Consider the following 27,191-nt stretch of genomic DNA (forward strand, 5'->3'; position numbering starts at 1 on the left):
ATGTGTTTTTCCAAACAAAGATGGGCCATATCTAGATTAGTTATGCATCTATTTGAATTGCCTCAGTGATTTCCAGGAGAAATGATGCAGGGCTGCTTATTGTCACCAGTGCCAGGGGCTGCTCCTTCTAAACTTGGCTCCAGCAACAAAGCAAAGTGGTTCAATTGCAAAACTTTCAGAAATAAAAGAGTGGAAAAATCAGGTTGGTCAGAATCCTCAGAGGAAAGGCTCTGGATTAATCAAGATTTAATAAATTGCTGGATGACTGAGGAAAACATCCCTGAGAAAGCTGAAAACGCATTATTTTGGAGCAGGATAATTTGAACTAAGAGAAATAAAGAGAAATTGCAAATCAGGCTACCTTGACTTGAAAAATTATTGGGTGAATAACCTTCAAATTGTCTCTTGAACGCTTTTAAAATCATTATTTTTAAATATTTATTCTCATTCTGTTGCTTCACAAAGCCCTGAATATAAAAGAGAAACCTAAGCCATGCAGGGAGCTAAACCAGCATGACTGGGGAGGGGTTTCAGTGACAACACTGAATTTCAAAATAAATAAACAAATAAACAAATAAATGAATAAATAAATAAAACAGTGACCTGCTTCTCTGGCTTTAGAGAATACCCCAAAACCACCCAAGAACAGAAAAATGTGCCTTAGAGGAGAAATTGGGATCATCAAATCCTTCTAAAATTCAGGTTTGGAGCTCATTAAATGACAGGAAGCTCCCAGGAAGAGAAGGAGATGAGACTTTTAAATCTCTGGACAGAGAAAACACAGAGTTGTTTGGCTGCAGCTCTCCCAAGCCAAAAACCACTGGAAAAACCTTTGGATCATCATCAGTCCCACTGTTAATTGTGGAAAACAACCCTGGCTCCAGCTGGGAGCACCAAACACTCCCAGTGCCTTCCAAGGAAGCACAGGCTGAAGAGAGAGCAGCAGGAACTTAAACAGACCAATTGAAAATGTTCATTTCAGTTTAAAAAAACCCAAAGAATTATGTATTTTTTATATGGGGCAAAATTAAGCAGAATTTATTAAAATTAATATATTCACCTACCAGTGTTTAGAGAAAAAACCAGAAAAGCTCAATATACTTAACATAGGGAGTATTTCTGCATTTTAGTTGGGTCTTTTTAAAGATCTCTAAGCTTGTGTTTGTCAAAAGAACTGCAGAAGTAACTGATGCTGAAGGGGATTTTCTTTTTAAAATAGAAATTTCTGAAATATCAGAAATAATAAGGCCAAGTGATAGACTCCAGCCCCTTGTAGGTATTTGTGTAAATCCCCACCATGAATATTAAATTCAATTTTTGGCTCCTGGCAGAGCTGGAGAAATCCCTGAGAGCAGCTGAGCTCAAGGCAGAAATTCTGGCTGTGGGTGCATTTTCTCAGTCTCAGTTTCTAGCACAAACCCATCCCAAAGATCCTTCCCATTTTCTCTCAGGAATCCTGGTGCCCATCTGGAATTACAGGAGAACTTGGGGGGTTTATCAGTAAGAAGTAACCTCTGCAAATCTGTATTTTTTATGGCACATGCAGCACATTTGGGTCCCTGCAAGCTTGCAAATGAAGCTAAGAATGTTGAACTTGTTGGTTTGAATCAGATAAACCATAAAGTCCCTCCAGGAGTGTGGATGAGCTGCTCCAAGAGAAAGGGATGAGCCAGGCTCCTTGAGAGCTCTTTAAAGAGGGTTTTTTCTGCCAGAAATGACAAGTATTGTCTGCATTGGCAGGTTTTAAGTCCAAAATTTAGATAAAATAACTCCCTTCTGGACAGTTAGCACTGCCTGCTCCCCCATCTCATAGCTTTCCTTAGAGCTCCAACAAGAACACTTGATTTTAGCTTTAATTCCTTAAAACTTTAGCATCTCTCCCCAAATACCTCTTTTGATGACAGGTTTTTTGTCACATACCTGATGAACTTTATTCAGCTGCAAAAAAGGTGGCCCAACTGCTGAATTTATGAGGTGAGGTAAACCTGCAGATGCTCCAAGAACTGTTTAAGAAACAGACAAAAAATTAGTGTATTTTACAAATCAGGCAAGTAAAAGTCTTTAGAATTATCCTGTAGTTTTTAATTTGCTTTCCAGAAAATTTTCAAGTGTACAAAGGTCATTATAAAGGAACGAGAGACTCGTTTAGGTTGGGAAAGGTTATGAAACCTTTTGATGTAAAATGACAGAATGTGAGAGCTCCTCCACACCTGAGAGTTTCACTGCTGAGCTGATTGCAGGCCTCAGCTTTATCTGAAGTGCTTTAAATTCAGATTTAGCTGGAGTGTTTCTGCCCTGAAGTGGTCACTTCACACCCATTTCTGGGTTTCCTTGTAGCCACACTCTCAGCTCTCCCCATCACCTGCTCCTGTTCTGAGCACTTTCACCGTTTGAAATGTGATTAATTAGGGTTTATGTTTATTCACATCCTAATTAGAACACAGAAATGTTTCTGGCTGATGCTGTAATAAATACTGTGCACAGCTGTGGCAGCAGCCAAAAGAATACAGATTTACATTGGCAACAGGAGAAAGACTCAGGCTGCAAAATTCAGATCTAAAATCAGATTTAAGCTTAGCCAAGCCTTGTAAAAGACATTTCTTTCTAAACCCATTTGTAATATGAATATTCAGAGCCCACAGAGTTCATAGAAGGGTAGGAACACTGAATTTTACCCACACACAAGATTGTAGCAAAGCACCTCTTGCTTTTGCTTTCATAGAAGGTGAAATTACCTGCACAAACACACTGAAACAGTGTCTGCACAGATTTTAAACATTATTCCTACTTAATTACTCTGCAAGAGCCTTGCAGCACTGAGAACAGGGGTTGGTTTTGCATTATTTCAGAGCAGCTTACCAGGTTTGACAGCGTGGCCACGCAGCTGGGGCTGCAGCAGCATCTGCAGCATTGCTGGATTATTAAAACTTTTCATGATCTGCACTGGATTTGGCTCTGGAAGCAAACCTTTCCTATTGTTCCTCATCTCCAACGAAGAGAGAAAAAGTGTTAGAAGCAAGAAAAAGCAATGAATACATTTCAATCCTTCTAACTCCAATGGCAATTCACATATTTCAGCTGACACAGAAAAATCCCCATTTCCTTCCCTGTTTCCTGCTTTTTTTCTCCTCAAATGAAACACCTAACAAACGATCCCAACAAAATTTCAAGCACGTTTCTTTTTTTCCTTTAACCCCAGAGTTATCAGTACAGGAGAATAAGAAATGTTGCCATGAGCACCGTATCTTGTAGCAGACTTCTCATCTCTTACAGAGACGTGGCCTGAGCAGGCTGAAGAGAGGGAACTCTGCTGCCTCTCCATGTAACACTGATCACATCCAATTTTCTAGGAAATAATGTGATAAGACACGTGGGTGTAAAGAGCTTTCTTCTACCTTGGGCATGAAATGAACCTATTTCTCCTGCCTTGAAATTTATCTTAAAGCTGACAAATTCTTGCCTCTGTGTTCGAAACCAAGTTTTAGCTCGTCCAATGACTCATTCCCAGTCACTTTTGTTTTGAGCTGGAATGATTTCTCTTACAGGAGATTACATTTAATAAATCCCAGAGCTACGTGGGTGCAATTTTGTGGGATTTTATGGATATTTATTAATCTTCTTCCTGGCCATCTTTGCTTGGGAAGGAGCCTGAACTGGGCTGATTATACCGAATTCCTGAATGACTTGGGTTGGGCAAAACCCTTTACCATGGGCAGTGCTGACCCCACAGAATTCCAGACTGGTTTGGGTTGGGAAAGACCTTAAATCCCATCCCATCCCAGCCCTGCCATGGCAGGGACACCTTCCACTGTCCCAGGTGCTCCAACCTGGCTTTGATAAACCCAAACCGCTCCCTAAGCCCGGCTCCTTCTCCCAGCTTGGGCATGAGGAGCTCATCCTGAAGAGCTTCCCAGGGATCTCACCATCCTCTGTGCTGCTATCAGAGCTGCCAGGGTGCTCCTGCCCGGGGCTCCAGGGGCACAGAAGGACACCTGGAGCCTCCTGCCGTGGATGGTGGCGCCGTCCATGGCCCCCCGCACGCTCTCCGCCTGCTCCGCGCTCTCGTACTCCAGCACGGCAAAGTCGCCGCTGCCGCCGTCCTCGTCCTGGGCAAACTGCAAGGGAACAGCTCCAGAGGCAGGGAAATGGCAATTCCAGCAAAGGAACAGCTCCAGAGCCAGGGAAATGGCAATTCCAGGAGTATAAACAGCTCCAGAGCCATGGAAATGGGAACTGCAGCAATTAAAACAGCTCCAGAGCCAGGGAAATGGCAATTCTAGGAGTATAAACAGCTCCAGAGCCAGGAAATGGGAATTCCAGCAAAGGAACAGCTCCAGAGCCAGGGAAATGGGAATTCTAGGAGTATAAACAGCTCCAGAGCCATGGAAATGGGAATTGCAGCAATTAAAACAGCTCTAGAGCCAGGGAAATGGGAATTCCAGCAATGGAACAGCTCCAGAGTCAGGGAAACGGGAATTCCAGCAATTAAAACAGCTCCAGAGTCAGGGAAATGGGAATTCCAGCAATGGAACAGCTCCAGAGCCAGGGAAATGGGAATTCCAGCAATGGAACAGCTCCAGAGCCCAATGAAAATGGGAATTCCAGCAATGGAACAGCTCCAGAACCCAATGAAAATGGGAATTCCAGCAATGGAACAGCTCCAGAGCCCAATGAAAATGGGAATTCCAGCAGTAACAGCTCCCAGAGCCCATGGAAACTGGCAATGCCAGCAGCTGCCCTGCAACATTGTACCTGCCCCTTGCAAGATCCTGCACAGCTGACATAACCCAGGGTTGGTATTTCCCCCAAATCACGAGGTTCTTTCTGTAAACACTGGAAATAAGTTGGAAATCACATCTTCATCTATCTGGCACTCATGTTTACAGACTCACAGTTATCTCTTCATGTTATCTGCTCCTTCCTTCCATTATCTCTTCCATTCCCACCTCCACTTCCATCCCACCTCAGGCAGACCCTCAGCCATGGAACGTGTGTATCACACATTTAAACAACAAAGCAGGAATGAGAAGCAAACTGTCAATACAGCTGGATGCTGCAGCCAGTATTATTTTGCAGGATAATTATAAACTCGTTCTTCTTCATTCTTTTCAGCCTGCCATATTCAAAGTGCTGTTCATCAGGGTGCATGACAGCTGCTGAAACATGCAACAATGCAAATTCCAGCAGGATCTGGTGCCTTTGGGAGCAGGGGAAGGCTGTGGCTGTGGGGAATGCCAAGAGAAGATGCCAGACTGATCAATCAAGCAGACTGGAAAAGGGCTTACGTGGCAAACACTGCCCTGGCCTTTGTGTGCAGACTTTGGGAGAGAATGAGCAGATTTAAATCAAACAAAAAAACAGGCTGGGAAGGGAGGGATGAAGTTTAGGCAAAAATCTCCAGTCCCCAGATGAATGGGAATGATAAACTGAGACCAGCTCTGGTGTGGAAGAGACAGAACCTCCTCCAGATTGCACTGGATAAAAACAACCTCAGCCCCACAAACCTCCCCTGACAACTGAAATATAAATGTCAAAGATCTGGAAGAAAAAGAGGGTGGTCAGAGCTTTACTGGCACTGTTACTGCCTGGCCTCTGGGCACAGCTCTGGAGAACAGATATTTCATCTATAAATACATTTTATATTCCTATTTTATTTTGATACCAGTTTTGGTGCACTACTGAAAAGAAGGGTTTGAAGCTATGGAACATTTGTATTTTAGTTTCAGCTACAATGAAACACAGCTCAAAACTCCCTTAACATGTCCCAAGTGCAGCCACCAATATTCCTGCAAAGGATTTGGGAACTTTTCAACTTCCCAAGTAAACAGGTACTGAGAAAAAGCTCTTTATTCCTATCCAGATAAGGGTGGAGACCTTTCAGTGACAATTTAAAGTTGACAGAAGAAAAGAATGAGGTTTTCTGGTCCATTTTGTTGAAACAAAGGACAAAACACATTTTACCTAATGTCCACATGCAAGTATTTAGCTTCAGCTCCTCCTGACAGAACATTTCTGTTGTCAGTAGAGGAGAAACCAAAATGATTTTTTTAAAAAAAGGTAAACTTGGAATAAGATGAAATAACTCAGAGTTTATTTCATGAGTTCAGGTAAGAATTTTGTGCAAAGGATTGTGATGAAATACTGATGAGCTCCCAGCAGAACTAAGCCATGGCAGCACCACAAGAGCTGCAATAAAGTTTTCCAGAAAAAAACCCACTTTTCTCAGTCATTCTCTATAGAAATTCCCCCCAAACTGAGGTTTCTGCTTCCCTGTCCTCTCTCAGTTTTTCTGTCTCTACCCACCCCACTCATCACATCCCCCCTCTTTGCTGTTTCCACCTTTTCTTGGACCTTCCTCCTCCTCCTTTCTTTGTCCTCAATTTTCAGGGTGTCTCACTCATAAACCCCTAATTAATTAGCATCCATTCTCTTCCTTTTTTCACCTATCAAATCTGAACTATTTCTTTTCCTACCTCCTGTATTTTATAGGAACCGACCTAATGCAGACACTCTCCTCACCCACACCAAGTATTACCCAAGATTTATTATGATTTAAAAGGTAAAACGTCAATTTTTGAGTGCTTCTAACTGCCAGTCAGTGAAACCCATCTTTCCCCAAGAAGTCTGTTATTCTTTGAAGCTCAGAATTTTTAAAGGATGGTGAAAAATTGTTGGGGGAGCTGATAACAACCACAGATTATGTGACAGCTGGGAAAAAAAAAAGCCCTGAAGGAAAAGACTTAAAAGGATCAATCTGTTGAGCTAATTAAACAAAGATTGAGCAGGAGACTTGAGTCCAGCACTTAATACCTTCTTACAGGAGGAAAATAATGGGGAGCAAAAGCTCCTTAATTCAGGCATCAGTGAGGTGAGGCTGAAGCCAGACACATTCCCAGGCTCCAGACCTAAACAGGCAGGAATGGGAAGAGTTAATTGCAGTTTATTCATCTCCTGGTGGATGTGGATCAGGCAAGTCTAAGGATTTCCTCTGGCCAAGTACAGAGTGCTGGGGCTGGGAAAGAGCCCTGGGGAGGGGGAAGGCCTGTAAGAGGTCAGGCTGCAGATCCTCAGGGACCTTCTGCTCCACCTGCTGGGAATCTCCGGCGCTCATCCCTCCGGCTGATCCCTGAGCAGCCTCCCAAGAGACTCAAGGGAAAAAAACAACATAAAACCAGCCCTGTCACCGAAATCTGTGTGACTACAAGGAAAGATTTCCTTCTACTGCTTGTTTATGATGATCTCTCTGTGCCACTTTGATTTGTGGCCTCATCTCACAAGCCATGGGGGTGAGAAGGAAACCTCTGCACTAAAAAGGCAAGGATCCACCACTTCTGTGCTTCCCAGCTTTCCAAGAGATGTGGCACTTCTATCCCTGGCAACAGCCAAGAACCCAAGCCTTCCTCAGTTAGGGAAAGACATGTTAAATATTAATATATTAATTATATTATGTATTTTGCATCATCTGAACTGTTGCACTTGCGGTATCCATACACTCTGGCTTTCTTTGAGCAATAAAACCTTCAGCAATATTTACTTCAAAAGCTCTCAAAAACCAAATTATTTCCAGTAATGACATAAGGGGACATAAGTATGACATAAGGGGATGTCTTCCAAACATTTTGCTGGCATGTCACTGGAGTGCTATCCTGCAGAATTCCCAAAGAACATGGATACACTGCACACCCAGAGCATCACTGCTGGAGTGCTATCCTGCAGAATTCCCAGAATTCCCAAAGAACATGGATACACTGCACACCCAGAGCAGTTCAGCATCACTGCTGGAGTGCTATCCTGCAGAATTCCCAGAGAACATGGATACACTGCACACCCAGAGCAGTTCAGCATCACTGCTGGAGTGCTATCCTGCAGAATTCCCAGAATTCCCAGAGAACATGGATACACTGCACACCCAGAGCAGTTCAGCATCACTTCTGGAGTGCTATCCTGCAGAATTCCCAGAGAACATGGATATACTGCACACCCAGAGCAGTTCAGCATCACTTCTCGCACCACTGTGAAGATGGCACAACAGTTGATAGGAAAAATAATAGGAAAATGAAAATAAATAAGAAAAATGAGAAAATAAATAGGGAAAACAGTAGTGGAAGAGAGCAAGAGTGAAGTGAGGCAATGCTGCAATCCCAGCCTTGGTTTTCCATAAAACAGAAAGCCAACCTACCTGGCAGAAGACAGGTTTGTACTTCAGGGAGAAAGCCTGGAGCAGCTCCTTGGAATCAGCGCAGTCCTTCTGTAATTTATCCACACAAAGGCACTTGGAGTGAATGAGGTTTGTGGTCAGCTGGTTCACATCCATCCACTGTGCAAACAGAGTGCTCTCCTCCAGCTGCTTGCCCAGGAGCTCCAGCCTGGCCTTGGCAGCAGAGTCCTTCTTCATGTACTCCACAAATCCATAGCCCTTGGAATGGCCGGTGAGCTCGCTGTAGACCAGGAAACACCGCTCCACATTGCCATAGGCACGCACCAGTTCCTCAAACTCCTCTATGCCCAGGGAAAGGGGCAGGTTGGTGATGCACAGCAGAGCATCCGTGGGCTGCAGCTGCACTGAGATCTCCTTGCCACGCAGGGAGTGCTGGTGGAACCTCCTGATGGCGCTCTGGGCCTGCTCCCCGTTCAACAGCGTGACAAAAGCTGCAAGAGACAGGATGGGGACATCAGCCACCCCAGCTGCTCTGCAGCCACACCTCTCCCTGCCCTGAAACCACAGATCCACCCCAAAGATCCAACAAATAAATATATCTATTATACATAATACCAAAAATCTCAATCGAGCGTCATGAGCAATTAACTCAGTGACTACGTTGTAATGCTCACAACTTCACTACTTGGAACTCAACCAATTCTGTATCTGGGGAACAAAATTAAATATTCTACTAGCAGACTGTTCTTTACTAAATTAAATATTCTACTAGCAGACCTCTCCCTCCCCTGAAACCACAGACTGACCCCAAAGAACAAACAAATAAATATATCTATTATAGATAATACCAAAAATCTGTTCAATTATCAATCGAACATCATGAGCAATTAACTCAGAAAGTGACTATGTTGTAATGCTCACAACTTCACTACTTGGAACCCAACCACCTCTGTATCTGGGGAACAAAATTAAATATTCTACTAGCAGACTGTTCTTTACTAAATTAAATATTCCACTGAAGTGGAATACACACATCACAGATTCTATGGAATCTCTTTGATGACAACATCCACAAGCTCTCACTTTGGGGTTAACAGATCTGGTTTTGGGCTTTTCAGTCCACAGGCATTTCACACAGTCCCAGACTGGATGAGGGGGGCAGGGACCTCCTGTTCCTCAAGCAGGGTCACCCAGATGGGGTCCCAGGATCCCAATGGATGGAGATGTCTCTGGACACCCTACAACAGCGCTGGGTGACCCTGACAGGACAGAAGTGTTCCCTTGATGTGAGCAAACTGCAAATGCAGCTGGGGCTGGGCAGGTTTTCCTCTCAGGCACGTGTGGTTCGTCCCAAGAGAGGCCTCAGGGCCAGTTTTCCAAAGGAATTCAGCCAGCTGGGGTCAGCTTTGTCCCAAAGGGACACTCACTGAGGAATGCTCCTGAGAGAGAGCAGAAGGGACCAAAAATCAGATCAACTCCACAAAGTTTCCAGCTTTCACTGGCTTCAGTAGAAGGTGACAAAAAAGGCACTGAGGGACATCAGATAAGCTGTGACAGTCCATGACTTCACACACAGAACATGATGTCCCTCACAGAATTGAAATAAATGGAAGTTTTAAGTTCTCACCTGTTCTTTTATTCCTGTCCACATAACAGTATTTTATTTCATAATCTTTAAACAAGTCGTGGATTTCCTGCAAGGGAAAAGTACAAATAACATCACATAAATAAGTCCCCAAACCAACCAAGTGGATAAATTCATCCTCATTTCAAACAAAACCAAAAACCTTCCCAACAAACAGAAAATTTCACCATAGAAACATTATCAAATATTTGTTTTTAAAGGAGTTGGTTACACATTGCTGCAGCAATGTTTTAATCTCCCATAAAAAACTGGCTTGCTGAATTTGATTAATTTGCTTTTCATTCTCTGGGGTGACATAAACACAAAAGAGCGTCCTGTAACTGTCTCTTGATAAAGACAAATAACCTCACAGCTCATTAAATAGCAAACCCTCTCCATTTCTCTGAAGTACAACTGGCATTGCTGGAATACCACATGGACAAGGAACACTGGCAGCATCACATCACCAAATTTACTGAGGGCACAATGCTGCCCCAAAACCCAACAGTTGCTTTAGTTTCCTGCTCAAGTTCACTTTAATAGATTTTTCACCCTTAATAATGGATATTCTTTCACCCAGCAGATAATTGTGGCCAGAGCACCCCCTGGAAAGTATCCTCTATCAATTACTGCACAGCTGCTCAACAGAGAATCAATCCCAAGAGTGTTATTTGCTCCCACTAATTAATGGGAAGAGAGGAGGGGTGGCTAAGAGCAAGTCTAAGAGGAGTTTGCTACAGCTATTCCCAAAAAACCAAGGTGCACATCCCCCAAAAACCCCACAAATTATTGTCAGTTGAGAGATGAGAAAGCAGAGCTGAGCACTCACCATCCCAAGGAAAAAGCAGGAGTAATAACCTGGATATTTACATGATTTTAGCTGGATAAATCCCATACACAGGAGTGCAAGATGATTTGTGCAAGCAAAATAATCAACCAGCTTTGTGTGAAAGTTTAATTGCAGCTGATTTCCAGCAGCTGAGTGTAGCTGCCAGTTTGGTAATTCAATATATGGAGCCTAAAGGTTAATTGGGTTCTGTGTGCGGGGTATCAGGTGCACACCTTTTAGTCAGGAGAGCACCAATCTCTGGTTTCACTATTTAACAGCTGTCAAACACTGCATTAATAAAATATGGCAGCATTTCTGCAGCCACCACACATCCTCGAGTAAGGTGTGATAAGGATGGGGTTTCTGAAATGCAAGATGTGCCCAAAATTCCAGCCAGGCAGGGCATTTGAGTGTGGACACCTCTCAAACAACAATTAGATGATTCTTCCTCAGACATAAAAGACTGAGAAGACATTTTCTGTACACTTTTGGCAGCTCTGTTGTGCTGTGCCACTGGAGACTCCAAAAAATTGTTTCTGTGCTGCTCAGAAAAAGAGGGACATATTTGCCCTTTTGATTTCCTGTATTATTTTACAAGAGCACCACTGCAAGTTTTATATGATGATTAGGTAGCAGGAAGTTAGATTTCAAACAGCTCTGGACACTCTTTTGAAAGTCATCTGTGCATCAGATGATTCCACATGATTCTCCAGGAACTGCCTGAAATTTTGAGAGGGAAACAGCCCCTACTGAACAAGTCTCTGGGGGATAATTATGAGATCTCATATAAAAACTGATGAGAATGTAAGGAAGATTTAAAATAAAGCCTGATTTAAGCACAGAAATCCGGTAAAGATTTTAACACCAACTCCCTCAGGTGGCTGCAAACACTGCCAGGTTTGTGCAAAGGGTTCTTCCAGGAAGGTTCTGGTTCTTGTGCTCTCGTGGGCTCTTGGCAGGGCTGAGACCTTCACCTGTGGAGCTGGGGTTGGGCAGTGTTTCAGTGAAAGCATTTCTCACATAAACACCATGCGTGAGGATTTACAAAGATAAAACACACCCTGCCAACTCCAGGGAAATGTGTACTCCTTTCCATTAAACAGCTGTAAATATCTGTGTGCTACGCTGAGATTTCTCTGCTTGCTAAGCCAGGCACCTCTCTAAACTTCACCTCCAGCATCTCCCAGCACTCAGGTCTGGTGGGAAAGAAGGAACAGAGCTCCCATTGTGCTGCTGCTCCCAGTTTCACTCCCCACAGCTCAGAGCAGAAGTGTCAGCAAAGCAATGGGAAAGACAGCTCCGATCCCAGTGCTCCAAGCAGCTCTCCAGGCCTGGCCAGGAGGGAATGTTTGTTCTGCAGGAGAAGGGGTCAGCCAAGGCAGGTAGATCCTCTGCAGCTCTCCAGGCCTGGCCAGGAGGGAATGCTTGCTCTGGAGGAGAAGGGTTCAGCCAAGGCAGGTAGATCCTCTGCTGTGACCCCGCTCACTTGCGAGGAATGTAAGCACGGGGATGTTTCCGTGAGAACAGCAGAAACAAACAGCAGCTGCCTGCTCCCACTGCTGCTGCTCGTTCCTGTTGTGGTGTGTGGTGCTGATTGTAATTTGGTCCTAGCAGTCAGTTTTACAGCCCCTCCTATATTGTATTGTTATGGTATATTTTATGCTCAATGGGTTGTTCCTTTCCCCCTGTACTGTTGGTTTTGCCCTAGGTGTCCATTTCCCCAAAGACCTTTCCCTGTTCCTCCTCACATTGAATGTCCCTCCCCAAGCCTGCCCCTTTCTCTAGAAACTTCCCCATCAATTTTGTATCCTTCGAGGCCCCATTGGTTTGTTGAAGTTGTTCTCCTCCCCTGTAATCCCCTTGGTTTATACCTTGTATTCCCTGCCTGTGTTCCACCCCCAGTTTCTCCCAGTTGGTTAAAGATTGTACCCACCCCTGACCTCCCCCGTTTATAAATTGATGTACACCTAGATTTTGACAACAAAAATGTTAAGCAGTTCTACCTCGTCCCTTCCAACCCCAACCATTCCAGGATTTTGTGCTCCTGGAACAGAAATATAACCAATATATAGAAATAACAGAATATATATATATACACACAGAGATATAGATATATAGAAATATATAGAATATATAGAAAATAACAGAAATATAACCAATAAAGCATAGCCACTTTACAGCCCCTTAAAGCTTTAAAAGCAAATAATCTTGTCAGCAATACAAATTAAAATTGTAATTAGGAAATAACCAGTCATACACGAAAATTAGCAGAAAAAGCAAGATCAAATATAATAAAGGGAGTTAAAGAGAAATCACCCTTTATCCTTTAAAAAGGTGTATTATTTACTACTGTAAATGTGGTCATGAAATACTTCAGTTCTTGCCCTCTCCTCTCTTGTGTAGAAAAACTGGCAACCTGAGTTTTCAGCTCTTATTATCAATTTGAGATTTGCACCTCGAACTTTGTGTTTAGTACCTGCATTGTTTTGAACACAAATTAGAAAGGGACTCATTCACAGGCACATTTATTAAATTAGGAAAGCTCAGTGCTTTATTTCTAATAAAAGCAGCTTTCCCTACCTAGACTGTCACAGTGTAAGGGAAAAATATTCAAGAAATTCTCAGTACTCACCTGGAACAATACATAAGATATATATCTATATATATAATAATGTAGATAAAGCCTACAGCACACCAAACTCAAGCACTGTTCTCTCTCTGGAAGTAAAAGCAGACTTGATATGTAATGTACTAATTGTGCTGTTCTGGCAACAGAATATTTAACAATTCTAAGGGTGCCTGGCCAGATGTCTGCAGTGAGCTTTAGGGAAGTCTCCAATATAAACACTCTCCAAGCCTGGTCTATAACTTGGCTCTCACCGAGCAGCTGAAGGCCTGAACTTCACATGAATATCCTTGAAATGAGAATCAATTAAGTTTAAAGTAGTTACTTGGCTAAGCAAGAAGTTTTAAATCATCTCACAGCTGAAAAAGGCTTTGTTCCATTTGTGCAGGCAGGGTAGGAAAAAGAGAGCTTCTCAGAAAAAAGCTGTACATTTACAAAATGATATAACAAGGCGTTCATTTGGTTCAGATTTTAGACTGCTAAATATCTGAGTTCATGACATGAGACATGGATTTCGCTGCAGATATTAAACAAATAAGTAGTAAAAAAGAAAATATTGACACAGTTTAAATAATATGTTACTAAAGGGAAAACCCAGAGCTCTGCTGGAGAAGAAGCGCAACACTCAGCGCCAACAAGAGGGTTAATAAAAAAAACCAAAAGGACTGATGCAAAGTGCAATTTTAACCATCTCCTGATCACAGAGGTAGGAGGACCCCAAAATATCATTAATTGCTGGATAAATCCCCCTAAGAAGTTACATTTCAGGCAGACTGGGCTCACCAGAGCTCTCCCCTCCCAGTTTCCAGGTGGTTTTCAGTGCTGAGGTAAGGAAGTTCTCAGAGGAGCAAGGCTGGAGGCTCAGGGCCCAGATGTGGCAGATGTTGGCCTGCCAGGAACAGCGAGCACTGAGGAGCGTCCCAAAGCTCCTGCCCAGCTCATTCCCTCTTCACTTCCACAATCCCAAACTAGGAAACTTGCAATGGATTCATTCCAGGCCATTAACTGCTTTTGGGGCAAATCTCTGTGTTTGGGAATTGATTCTCACTTTTGTGAGATCAGAGCCCTCAAAGATCTTCAGTGAAGTACTGTAAGAAAATGTGAAGACAGGAAAACAACAATTTCTCAGCGGAACGAAAGACTTTTTCCTCTGATCTTGCAGAGATTTTTGGGAGTGTTGCTAAGAGGATCTTTATGGGACTGGAAATTAATTCCATCATCCTGGGTATACTGGATGGTGTGAGAGCTAAATGAAAGGGGGAAAAAGACATAGAAAGAGGTAACTTGAGAGAGCAAGAGCTCAAAGCAAAAGAAAAGTAATAAAGAAAATTTTAAAATTCCATCTTAAGGCATGAGAGCTGCTCCCTCTCCACAATGTGCCTTTCATGTTCAGGCAGTGTGACAGAGGAGGAATGAGAACACAAAGGCCCTTCTACTTAAAGCTCTGGCATCCAACAGATTGGAGAGAGCACTTCCTCAAATCATCACACCTCATTAGAGGCTTTCCATCTAACAGGGAAAATTATGGCTAATCCCAGGAGAAAGGGGAAAAAATGCCACAACCCCACCAGAAACAGCACCATGCTAAGTAGGGATTTGGCTTTTGATCAGGAACAGACAGCAGAGAAAAAAACTGAATGGGTCCATGATGTTCCAAAATACCAAATAAATCCCCGTCCCAGGTGGACTGTAGCAGGTTTGGATTAACACCTTGGTGTTTCATTGTTCTCTGGATTCTGTCCCTCCCCAGGAAAACCACAGGGTGCAAAAATAATTAACCAGCCCTTGCTGCATGTTCTACATTAAAGTAGAGCACCAGGTTTATTTTGTAGAGCTGCAACATGCTTGCATTTAGGGATAGCCAACCCAATCAACCCAAAAATGGGTGGAAGCAAGTGCATCTTCCATAGCATCTTCTCTTATCTGCAAAAATGGGAAGCAAAAAGCCAACAGCCCTTGCTGGGCAGCTGATCTTGGCACAGAACACTGGAGATCTGGCTACAAATCAATTATTAATTATTACAAATAGTATTAGTTTTATTAGTCTTATATTAATTTTATATATGTTTTATTTTTCTTCAATAGTTAAACTGTTCTTGACTCCCAAGCTTTACTTTTCCCCTGATTCTCCCCAGCAGCAGAGCAGTGAAGAAGTGAAAAGGTGGTTGTGTGGTGCTGGCTGGGGTAAAACCAATACAAACTCAAAATAAATCTTCCTGTTCAGTGAGGTACAACCTCACTTCCATTCTGGTTATCCTGAAGTTCTTGGCATCTCTTTAGCAAAAAAGGAGAGGGAGGTGGTATTTCCTTCCCTCCCTCTGCTCAGAGCAGTCCTCCTCCAGAGCACTGGGAACAGTTTTAGGATTGTTCCAAGGACCTTCTGGTTGCAATTTTTGCTCTTACAACATCCCAGGGGGCCGTGTTCCTTGCTGCTGGAGTGGGTGATGGATCAGGGATATGGCTCAGGGGGATGCACACACCACAAGGCAAGCCAAGAGATCCCTGATGCAGTGCCAAGCGGATCACGATGAAAGCCATCACTACAACCACGCTCACTTTGAAGTCTCCTGGCAAAGACTGCTCTGCAAACATCAGCCTGACCACAGCACCACATCAGAGGCTCTTAATGCCACAAGGACAGGCCCAGTATCTGCTGTTCCCCAGAAGGACTGGCACCGAGGGGGTGATCTTAGTGCACAACACGCCACAGCACTGCCCTGCCCTAATGAAGCCATTAAGTGACTGCTCTAAGAGCACGGGACACGTCCCAATATTTATATGACACGAAACATGAAATATCTCCTCTGGCACCAAGAACTGGAACTGGAGGAGTGCGACCTGCCAAGGCTGCAGGAGCAGAGCGGATCCCTGCTCCGAGCACGTATCCCAGTGAAGTTCCGTGGGGAGACAGGGAAGCCTCTCATGATCCCTCAGTACTGAATTCTGCCTTTAAGGCACAGTCACTGCTACAGATAGCAAAGCCCTGAAGATTTACAGAGGTCAGCAACAGCCTGTGGCCACTTCTGGGTCATTATCACACCACACGTTGGTATTGTGCTGGAGGAATCCCATGAGGATGAATTTGGGGAGCTACCTGGCAACTCTGAAGAGTTCAGCATACACCAACTTTGCTGTCAAGAGCAGGGAAGATGGAAATTGTTTACCACAGATCTGCCACAAAAAATCCTTTCTCCATGGCTGTAGTGAGAGAATTGCCTGAAGAAACACTGATCCTGCAGGCATCTATTTGCAGGGTGAACTCTGGTTGGTTTCTAAACCTGTTTCTGGTTCAGAAACCTCATGGCCAAGGGACATTCCTTCTGTGGCCCCAAGGGTAATTTTCTTTTTTAAATTTAGTTTAACACAGGTTCCAAAGGTAATTGAAGATTACAAGTACAATAATAAAGTTAATATGTAGCTACAACTGGCAGAGGAATTATATTCGTTATGTAACTGCATATTAATAAAATTAGTTTTTTCCTACTTTTCTGACAAAACTTGAGTATCTCCACCAATCTCTCTCTCCATCAGCAAAACAGTCATTTTTCATTTCAAAACTATTTTGGTAAATCTTGGCCTCACTCTCCACTTAACAACAAATGGCAGCAAAGCCAACACCCCAGCACTTAGAGATGAACAGTTACATTTATGAAAACCTATTTTGGGAGACTTGGCTGCATTTCAGTGATGTTCATCTCCCTCTTGACACTGAATAAAACTGGCCAGGTCAGAAACAGTTTATCTGATTTTACTCGGCTCACCAATTACTGCAAGGAGAAGACAAACCCGTGTTTACCACGGGTGTTAACTGGCAACAAAAAAAATGTTAAATTTCATAGTAATTTTGGAAGTATATCACAGCCAAATACACATGTGGACTTAACATGCCTGACCACAAACACCTTTCTTTCCAAAACTGTTCCAGGACAGAAACTTTCTCTCTATAGCACAATTCTTCTGCCTTTGTTACCACCAGCAGCGGCTCATCAACGTTAAAAATAAAAATGACAGCTTGTAAAGTGCATTTTAGGATCCGTACACGGTGTTCAGGGCAACATTAGAACCTGACACATAGGAGAAAAAGGCATCTAAGCAGTGCTTTGAAGCCATCAAAACAAAAAGGCAAACTTCCAGAAGACTCCGCGGCTGCCAAACTTGACCTTAATGTTGGTATTTCCCTGTAGCACACACCGGCCGAGCAAGCACCGCCAAACCTGAGAGGAGAATTCCCACAAGGGAGCTCATGCAGGGGGAGCAGGGGACACACCCGGAGTGTCACAGAGTGCTCCATCCAGGGCGAGCATCTGGTGACAAACCAGCAAAGCCGCTCTGTCAACACCGCCGCTTCGTGAAGAGACGAAGATTAGCAGCGCTCACCAAGCTGCGAGTCAGCTATAGATCAGCTCATCGGGCTGCTATCAACAGAGGTGCCTAAAGCACCCTAACAAAGCTGTCAGCTCTAAACTTTTAACCTGCTAGAGCAGGGCCAGACACACCGAGAGAGAACAAAACAGCCCGAAGTGCAGCGGCCAGCTGGGCGCTGCGGCTCGGATTACTGCGAGCGCCCGAGAGCCTCTCCAAAATGAATAGTCCCTTTTTGTGCCGGAGTTATGCAGAAATTGAGAGTCTGCACGTGCTGCTCTCAGCCGCAGGTAGTAAAACCACCTGTGCCTCAGAGAGGGGGAAGGCACAGCGGGAGCAGAGCAGAACAAAAGGCGCTGTTACTTTCTTCTTTTTTAATACTCGTGCATCAAGTTGTGCGCTTGGGGCTGGTGAAGTGACTGTGCAGCTAAATCACCTCAGCATCTGACTCACAGCACTCGGTTGAAGAGTTCAGCGATCATCTCCTACCAACAGCAGCAATTTGAGCGGAATTTTCCTAAACCACCGTCAGACTGCGGAAAACCGCTTTCCCTCTCTACGTCTGGCTCACCTCACAATAATAATGAAAAAAAACAAAGCCAGTCTGGAAGCTTTTTCTCCCAGATTTCGCACCGAAAGCGGCTGTGCTGCAGTGCCCTACCTGCACACAGGTGCCGCCCCTCCGGCGGCGCTCCCGTTACCCGCTCACCCCACACCGAGCCCCGCTCGCTCCCTCACGCCCCGGGCCGCGACCCCGGCGCTCCCCCGGGAGTGCTGCCCGGCCAGCCCGGCGTGGCCCCCGGTGAGGGCGTGGACGGGCGAGCCGGAGCCGCTCTCCGCAGGTAACAAAGCCGCCCCACGCAGCCGGAGCCGTGAGGGGCAGCTCCGGGGGGAGGCAGCGCCCCGCGGCCAACAAGCCCCGCGGGGGACCCGGGGCTGCCCCGCGCCTCCCTCCCCGCTGCCGGCCCCCGCCTGAGGCGCGGGCGGGAGCGCGCCACGCCGCCGGGCGGCTGCGGGCAGCGCTGGCGGCCGTACCTGGCTGCTGCTCTCGGCCGGCAGGTTCCGCAGCAGGATCTTGCGGCGGTTGCCGAGCTCGCGGCGGGTGCTCGCCAGCCGCCTCGCCACCTCCTCGGCGCTCAGCGGCGGCGGCTCCGCGGGCAGCGCCGCGCCGCGCTCGGCTCCCGCCGCCATCTTGCAGCGCGCCGGGGGACGCGGGGGGAGCGCGGCGCTGGGGCCGCCCCCGCCCTGCCCCGCCCGGGGCAGCCTGAGGGAGCCCCCGGGCCCGGCCCCTCACGGCAGCCCGACCCCGGCCCGCCGAGCCCCGGAGCGACGCGGGGCAGCCGGGCGGGTTCGGCGCTTCCCGTAACGGAGCTCCAAGGAGTGTGCGGGATGAACGGAACGCAGCGGCAATTTCACAGAACGGGTCCAAGCGCCCTGCTCAGGCAGGGTCATCCCAGAGCACATGGCACAGGATTGTGTCCAGACGGGTCTGGAGTAGCCCCAGTGAGGAGACTCCTGAGCCTCTCTGGACAATCTGTCACCCTTCTTTCAATGAAGAAATTCTGCCTCCTGTCCAGGGGAACTCCCTGGTATCGGTTCCTGCCCGCTCCTCTGGTGCCATCGCCGGGCCCCGGGGCAGAACCTGGCCCATACTCTGACCATCCCCGCACACAGGGACAGACAGACAGACACGGACACCCAGGGACAGACAGCCAGGGACACACAGGGATACCCAGGGCTGAGGCCCCTCTCACTGGGGCTCCTCTCCAGGCTGAGCAGCCCCAGCTCCCTCAGCCTTGCCTGGGCACCGAGATGCTCCAGGCCCTTCTCAGCTCCAGGAGCTCCTGTCCCTGCTGTGCTGAGGGACAGAGCTGGGCACAGCACCCAGAGGTGCCTCCAGAGCTGGACACAGCACCCAGAGGTGCCTCCAGGTCTGGGCACAAGGGCAGGATCACCCCAGACCTGCTGGATCTGCATCCAGGGAAGGTGGCAGTGATGGAGATTTGGGGAATGATTGCTGCTGGGTGAGGACAAGGGACGGTGCCCTGGCCTTGGCTCCCATCAGGATGGATCTTGGGGCAATTCCCCTCACAAGAGAGCCCCAGCTGTTCTCCAGGATCACCCCTGACCTGCTGGCAATGCTCCTCCTGAAGGTCCCCTCCGGACACTGCTGGTTTAGGCACTGCTCGTTGTCCCCCAGCACCCTCAGACCCTTCTCCTTACTTCATCCTACAGTAACCCATCTCCAGACAGATTTTTGGGAAGGATCTGAGTGCTCTGGAGAACAGCTGGGGTTCTGTTGTGAGGGGAATTGCCCCAGGATCCATCCTGATGGAAGCCAAGGCCAGCAGCAATCATTCCCCAAATCCCCATCACTGCCACCTTCCCTGGATACAGATCCACTGGAGAGACTGAAATACAGAACAGCAACCAAATAAATCCCTGATCCCACAGAATCAGTTAGGCTTAGAAAGTGGAAAAGTTAGGTTAGTGGGGAATTCTGAAATACAGAACAGCAACCAAATAAAGCTGATCCCACAGAATCAGGCTGGGAAAGACCTCTGAGATCATCGAGTCCAACCTGTAATCCCAAGAGAACCCAAGAACTCCCTGGAGATCAGCAGGCACAGTGGCCCAGGATGATCTTGTCCCAGTTTTATTCCTCACCAGGAATGTGGCAAGCTAATTAAAATCCATGCAAATGGGGAAAACAGCGCCTGGCTGCTGTGCTGGTGACACGGGGACAGACCCAGGGCTGTGACCTGCCATAAAAAGGAGCCCAGCATCACAACAGAAGGACAATATTTCATGGAATAACTGTAAAATAAATTTCCCCTTCCATGAGGTCTCTGTCCATAAAAACATTTCACTCAGTCAGCACCCATTTTAAAAAATAAAATAGGTTGTTCTTTTGGAAAATCCATTTTTCCTCTAGCATAGTTCCTTGCAATGTCATTTACAACCCAGTAAATTTAGCTCTTAACGTTGTCATCATTGCTATAAATGAGTGAAGAATAATTTGAATTTTTGTAGCCATTTTTAGACACGAGGCCAACCACAAAGATCAGGCAAAAAAGAATCCAGACCTGAAACAAGAGTCTTAAAAAGGGAATTGGAAGAACACTTGAAGTAAAATTGGGTGTATGTGGCAATTCTTATCAAGAAAATCAAATTCTGATGGATAAATCTTGACTAGGTTCAAGGTGCCATTTTAATTATCAGTTACAGATTAAAAAACTCCACCAAATAAATTTTAGAAATTGCTTTAGACCAAACCAAAACAAGTTAAGAACACAAAGTATCTTGCACTTTTTTCACTTCTAAAATGAACTTTTAAACTAAAAGTAATCAAAGGGAATTTTGGTTTATTATTTAAAAATTGACAGCTGACAAGCTTCTGTTCAAGGGCTTCCTTTTCCCTAATTTTTTCTCAAACAGGTAATGTTCCTCCTTTTTCAAAATTTGCATTATTTTTAATAAAATCATTGGAAATGAGAGGTGTGAAGGGTTCATCGATTATGGGATGTAAATAATTCTGGGATCATGAAAAAGGAACACTTTTCTCCTAGAAATACTGAAACATGAACTATCTCCACAAAAATTATCACCAGATCAAGCTATTACAGCAGAAATTATGGAACTGCTCAAACATCATAAAATTCAGTGATGCTAACGAAGGAATTCAAGCAGAGTAATTAATTTTACCATTAATTTTCCAGTTTGAAGGTGGACACTGCTTCACCTGTAACCAGTGCTCATTAATTCTACCTACAGCAATTACCTTCCCAATAATTGCCTTTTTTGGGTCATTTTTGATGGGCTGCAGGTGTCCCTGAATTTAAGTCATTCAAATTTAAAGTGCATTGCTGAAAGAATTAGAAATTAATCGTTTGGTATTAATGGCACAAACAAAATTCCTGCAGTAAATAGTTCCAGAGAAACTCAAGAAAATAGGAATATATTCAGAGAATATATAAAATATCAGAGAAATAGACCTTTTTTTTCTCTTGGTTAGGGATAGGTATTTAAAATTTTGTATTTTGTAGGTTAAAGTATTCGTTTTCTCCCCCAGTGTTCATCTCCAGGTGGTACCAGCCTCCCAAAAAAAGAGCTGTTCCAGGAGGAAGAGGATGCAGAGCCAAGGCATGCAGGTATTTCCTTAAGGAATTTCCTCCTGTTGATTAGAGGCTTCCATGAAATATTTATATGACTTTGACTCCTTTTCTGGAGCTTCCAAACCGAACCCTCCATGTTTATGCTTTGATCTAAACAGTTTCCCATTTTCTAAAATACTTTCATTTGGTTTCAGTACTGCTGCAGAAGCAAAAAATATTGTTAAATTAAATCTATTATTAAAAAATAGAACAGTAACTTCAGTTGTGCTGCTGCACAACTGATAAACCACCTTGTAATAATTTAATTTAGTTCACTAAATTCCCTGCTAATTGGGAGTAATGTACTCAACCTCAGCAGTTGCATTTGTAGCTCTCCTAAAAAGACAAATTTCCCTGTGCTTCTGCAGCTTTGAATCATACCAGCCATATATATTTTGTAAATTTTATGGAATAAGTATGAATTAGAATTGTAATTGTAAATTTAAACATTCTTTTGGAATTACAGGTACATCAGGCAAAATTGTCCAGGCTGGGCTGGTGGAAAGAGTCCCTGCCCACGGCAGGGCTGGAATGAAATGGGATTTAAGGTCCCTCCCAACACAAACCAGTCCAGGATTCTGGGATTTTCTGGGATTCTACATCCAAAAGTACAAACAAACTCAGATCTGTGCCCATCAAGTGAAAGCCCAGACTGAGAACATCTCTTGGACACAAGCCCCACCTGGTATTCCCAGGTATTTGAGCTCCTTAGGTAAGTGATGGCTGACTGAAAGAGAAATTAAACAATTCAGTGTTTCCTGCAGGGGGATGTGGGGCCCACCAGCTGCTGCACATTCCATCAGATAAATGCATTTCACCATCACACCTCATGTCAGCCACACAATCCATGGCACTCCCTTTTGTCCCTGCTCTTCCTGCTCCAGCTGCTCCTTTTGTTTCATTCAGACACTGAGATTTTGGATCCAGAAGTCGCAGATTTTGTTTCAACACCAATGACTCGTTTGGTGATGATCACCCAGATCACTCACAATGCACACTGCATCCAAAATACACCAGAGGTGCCAAAGGAGTTCCTTTATCCTTTTATCCCTACAAATTCCAACACTTCTGGCATTCTCAGTGCACCATGACATGCCCAACCTTGGGATGTTTCTTTACTCCTGCTCTTCCACCCAGGCACAAAAACTCTGCCAAACATCTGCAGTGGAACCTGCTGCCTGTGAATGTGCTGCTCCTGAGTTTGGGAATGATGGATTGTCTCAGGATCAGCCTGCTGAGCAGCTTCTCCTTGCTTCCACTCTTTAACTCAGAGTCCTGCAAGCAAACAGTGGAAAGGTGGGAGAGTTCAGAGCTGGAACTTCCAGAGTGAGTAACTCCTGCAAGGAAATCATGACTGGGCTCTGCTGTCATGGGCTATTTTGGGACCTGTGGTCTCTGCAGCAGAATTTCAAACCTTTGTTGCCCTGTGCATCATTAGCAGATCTCTGTGGTTGTGTTTAAAGGCAGCAGCAAAAAAAAAAAGAGTAAATATTAAAATAAACACCACAAAGTGGAGCCAAGTTCTTGAATAATAACTGAGAACAAAGGAAAATGAGATCAAACAAATACAATTCTCAATAAATGGTCCAGATATTCAACCTTTGCAACACTTTCTCCTGAATCAATGTCCTGCTTTAAATCACCATTCTTCCCACACAGGCTTTATTTTTCCTCATTCAGCTTCAAATTTAATCATTACTTATTGGAACCAAGTGCATTTTGGCAATTTTAGTATTAAAAAGCATCCAAATGTTGCTTGGATTCCTGGCAAAAGCAGGTCCAGCCCCACATTCTTACCAGGAGTATTTTTATTGGCCAGCCCATGAATGTGCTGCAAGTGGGAATTCCAAATAAATCAGTCTCAGATTCCCTAAAAGCACCAGTTTTCTAGGAACTGGAAACCAACAGTGACAATTCACAGGGAATTACAAAATCATTTACCACCACAAACCAGGGAAATCGTAATGCTGGGGGTGAAAGCATTCCATAGGGTGAATCCATACATCTCCCTTCCTGCTCCTTGGATCTGGCTAATTATAAACCTGGAGGAAATTTGCTGGGATTAACTGAGGAGCTGGGATGGACTGGGAGGGAGCAGGCATGGGACCAGCAATTTGTTTGGAGAACATAAACCAGCCCGTGATTTCTCCCTGCCAGCAGAGCCTGCAATTTCCAGCACCCCCAACAATATTTTGTCCTTAAAAACTTGTTACACATGAAAAAAAACGTGTTCAATATGGAAAACTGACCTAAAGGAGGTAACACAAAAGAAACATTCCCAAAAAATTTATGAGACTTTCAAATGTTCTGCTGTTCAGTTATAAAAGGTTTCCATAGGAACTGTCACCCAACGTGCTGTGCCTGATTTCTCCATGTTCAGAGTGAAAAAAATCCATCCTCTTCCTGTTTTCCAGGTTCCCTGGCTGAGGTTTTTTTGCCTTGTTTATGGAGATTTTCTTGGCTCAGCTGCAATAGAAATAAATGATTAAGGAGGTTTTTATTATTATTTTGCAGCAATTAGATCATGTTAATTACTCAACCTTTAATCCTGCATGCGATTTGCATGAATTATGCCAAGAGAATGGATATTGGGAGCAACTTTGTGGAAGTGTCAGAATGTTGGAGGAGTGAAAAGAAGGATATTAAACTCTCTGACTGCATTCCCAGTTTCCTGCTCCTGTGCCAGCCCATCTCGGGGTGTCTGCCCAATTTCATTACCTCGGTGCAGTGGAAGAGTTTTAAAATTGGAAAAATCCATCAGTGTTGGCCCAGCTGGGAATCCTTGGCAGTCTGATGATTCAACTGGATTTAAGGAAAGACCACCAGTTTTGTCAGGACCTTGCCAACACCTTCCTGCACATTTTTTTTCCTGCAAAGTGAATTCTTTTCCTGTGAAAAGGGTTGACTTTTGGGGGCTGTTCCCTTTCTCCATGGAGTTGTTCCAGAGCCAGGTGAAGGGGAGCTGGAAGGATTCCTTGTGCCCTTGGCCAGCAGGTTCCCTTCCCTGCTGCTGTCCCAGCAGAGAGCACTTGCTAGGGCACTGCTGACCTGGTGGATTTGCCAGTGCCAGCTCCAAAAATCTCCAACAAACCAGAGCAAACCAGGATTGCTCCTTTTCAGGCCAGCTCCCAGCACAGAAATGAGCCCAGGGTTCATTTTTTCCACAGGATTTAGAAGAGGCCACTCTGAGCTGAAGAAAACCTCCAGATCCAAGGCGTGTTCTGCCTCTGCCATCACATTGCCACCCCTCTGCTCAAGTGGGGCTGTTCCACAGGGGTGTCAGTGATCCCATGGGGTCTCCTCCCGAGGAGGAACCAGCAATGCTTCTGAGCAGGGGCTGGCACTCACCCCAGCTGTGCCTGGCACCTCACTAACGAGGCAGGGCTTGGAGAACTTCACTCTTGGACTGCAGTGTCCAAATTCCACTGCAGCCTTGGCTCCAGGAACGCCAGCCCTTCTGGGCCAAGGTCCTTCCATGCTCAGCTCAGAGCACAAAGCCCAAAATCATCACCTCTCATCAGCCCAAGGGCTGCCAGGCAGGAATATGAAATATTCCATGGCACTGATGTTCCTTTTTCCCTCTTAGGCTCCCTGGCAAAGGGGGGTTTGTACAGCAAAACAATCCAATGGTTCTCGAGTTAACTGCTGCAGGAATTAATATTCCAAACATCACTGACGGCCCAGAGCAGGCTCCTTTGAAAAGCCCAGCCATAGCTGGGAATCTCTTTTACAAACAACTGAAATGGGCAGCCAAGAGCTGGGAACGCTGCAAATTCATCTTGGAACTCACCAACAGCCTTTTGGATTACCTGCACTCTCTTGGATCCAGGACTTTTGCATCCTAGTTTTTTCTCCTTTTCCATATTTGCTGCCAGCTTACTCCCATAGTTTTTCCTCTGACAAATCCACTTTCTGTGCTCTTGCCCATTTCTGGGTCACTTGACAGAATAAAGCCTTTGAGAGATCTCCCTTTGCCCAGTTATAGTCACAAGTCCTGCTGCATGTGAACGTCTCCTGAATTCCCATCCATCCTCCCCTCCCTGCCCTTGCCAAGGGCAAGGATAAGATAATATTTCATGGCTTAAGTGGCCTTATAAAATGTTCATGGGTAAACTGTACCAGACTTTGCAAATCCCACTTTTTAGCCAAGCAATAGCATAAATAAATAAAAAAAAATCATTATGCATTTTCAATCAATATATTCTGCCCAAAGAAATGCTTCTCCATGATTCCTTGGATATAGGAAAATCCATACACTTGGCAGATCTCAAATACTGCAAGCATCGAGCCAATTTAAAATTCATGAACACAAATTAAAGGCAATGCTCATTTTCACTTTAAAAGAACCTTTTTTTTGTTGTTGGGAGAATGAAAGAAAACCTACAGGAAATTAACACAACTAAGTTGGGAAAATGAAATAAGCGGAAAAGTAATGGCCATAAAGTCTTATCAGGAAGGAGGATCCAGGGTTTAACTGCTGCTTTTATGATCTTGCTCCTCAGTCAATAGAGTAAAGCAATGCTGGGGAGGGAAGGCCATGGCAGAACTCAGGCAATAAAAGTGAAGAGCTCTCATGCAGCTCCTTGTCAGCCCCAATCCCATCCATTATCAGCAGTGCATCCCATTTATTCCTGCTGGGACAAGGTCAGTGCCAGCACTGGAAGCTGGCATTTGGCACACCTGGAAATCAGAGTTGTCCCTGCAATTATTTTTACCAGCAAGAGCTCGGGCTCCCCCCATCACTTCAAGTTAAGAAGGGCTGTGCAGACCCCTCGTATCAAGAACCATTTGTTCAGAGCAAACCAGGAAGAAGAAAAGAGATCCCAGAAGAGATGAAGCGGCAGTGAGGAGAAGCTCTTGAAAAGCTTTTAAGGCAAAAGCAAAAGGGGTTTGATTGTTGGACTTCCAGGAGCTGTTCCAAGAGGTTCTGGAAGCTTCTGTGTTCCTGGCAGAGCTGCAAGAGAACCCTGCAAGCACCTTCTGCTGGCAGGGAAGGTGAGGAACCACCAAAAAACCTCTCCCCTGAAGTAATATTGTAGTTCAACCTGATTACCTTTTTGAATTATTGGCTGTTATTGATATTTCTGATACATTTTATCAAAAATTATTTGTCCCACAGTATCCAAGCACCAGCATGAGTTTGGATTCCAAACTGGAAATGAATCCCAGCCTGGCTGATACCCAGCTGAGAGCTCTGAGAGCACAAAGCAGAGGCTCAGGGATTCCTGCACTGCCTGCTCAGCAAAAGCCTCCACCAAATCCTGCACAAACACAGCACAACAGCAAATCCAGAGCCACTGAGGTTTCAGGAGAGGATCAGGAAAATAAAACCCTTAAATTATTTGCTTTGGTGACTCTAAGCAGTGGCTGACCACTTCCAGAAATGGTCATTTCCCAAATAATGACCAACCAGCTAAAAAAAGGCTTTACAACTTCCA

General features: G+C 45.0%; 1 protein-coding gene across 5 annotated transcripts in view; it reads right to left on the bottom strand.

Annotated features, from left to right (window-relative positions):
• The window catches only part of RAVER2 (ribonucleoprotein, PTB binding 2), a 29,137-nt gene extending 10,346 nt beyond the window's left edge, over positions 1-18,791 (bottom strand). For all 5 annotated transcript variants that reach the window (XM_030953678.1, XM_030953682.1, XM_030953680.1 and 2 more), the window contains exons 1-6: positions 18,635-18,791; positions 9,786-9,852; positions 8,180-8,649; positions 3,924-4,115; positions 2,860-2,986; positions 1,921-2,003 (exon numbers count right to left, since the gene is read on the bottom strand). In XM_030953678.1, coding sequence (XP_030809538.1) covers positions 1,921-2,003; positions 2,860-2,986; positions 3,924-4,115; positions 8,180-8,649; positions 9,786-9,852; positions 18,635-18,790 — 1,095 coding nt within the window. In that variant the 5' untranslated portion in view covers position 18,791. The remainder of the gene's footprint in view (positions 1-1,920; positions 2,004-2,859; positions 2,987-3,923; positions 4,116-8,179; positions 8,650-9,785; positions 9,853-18,634) is intronic.
• Positions 18,792-27,191: the final 8,400 nt, after the last annotated feature.

Source organism: Camarhynchus parvulus, chromosome 8 (genome assembly GCF_901933205.1).
Source record: "Camarhynchus parvulus chromosome 8, STF_HiC, whole genome shotgun sequence".
Classification (NCBI taxonomy): domain Eukaryota; kingdom Metazoa; phylum Chordata; class Aves; order Passeriformes; family Thraupidae; genus Camarhynchus; species Camarhynchus parvulus.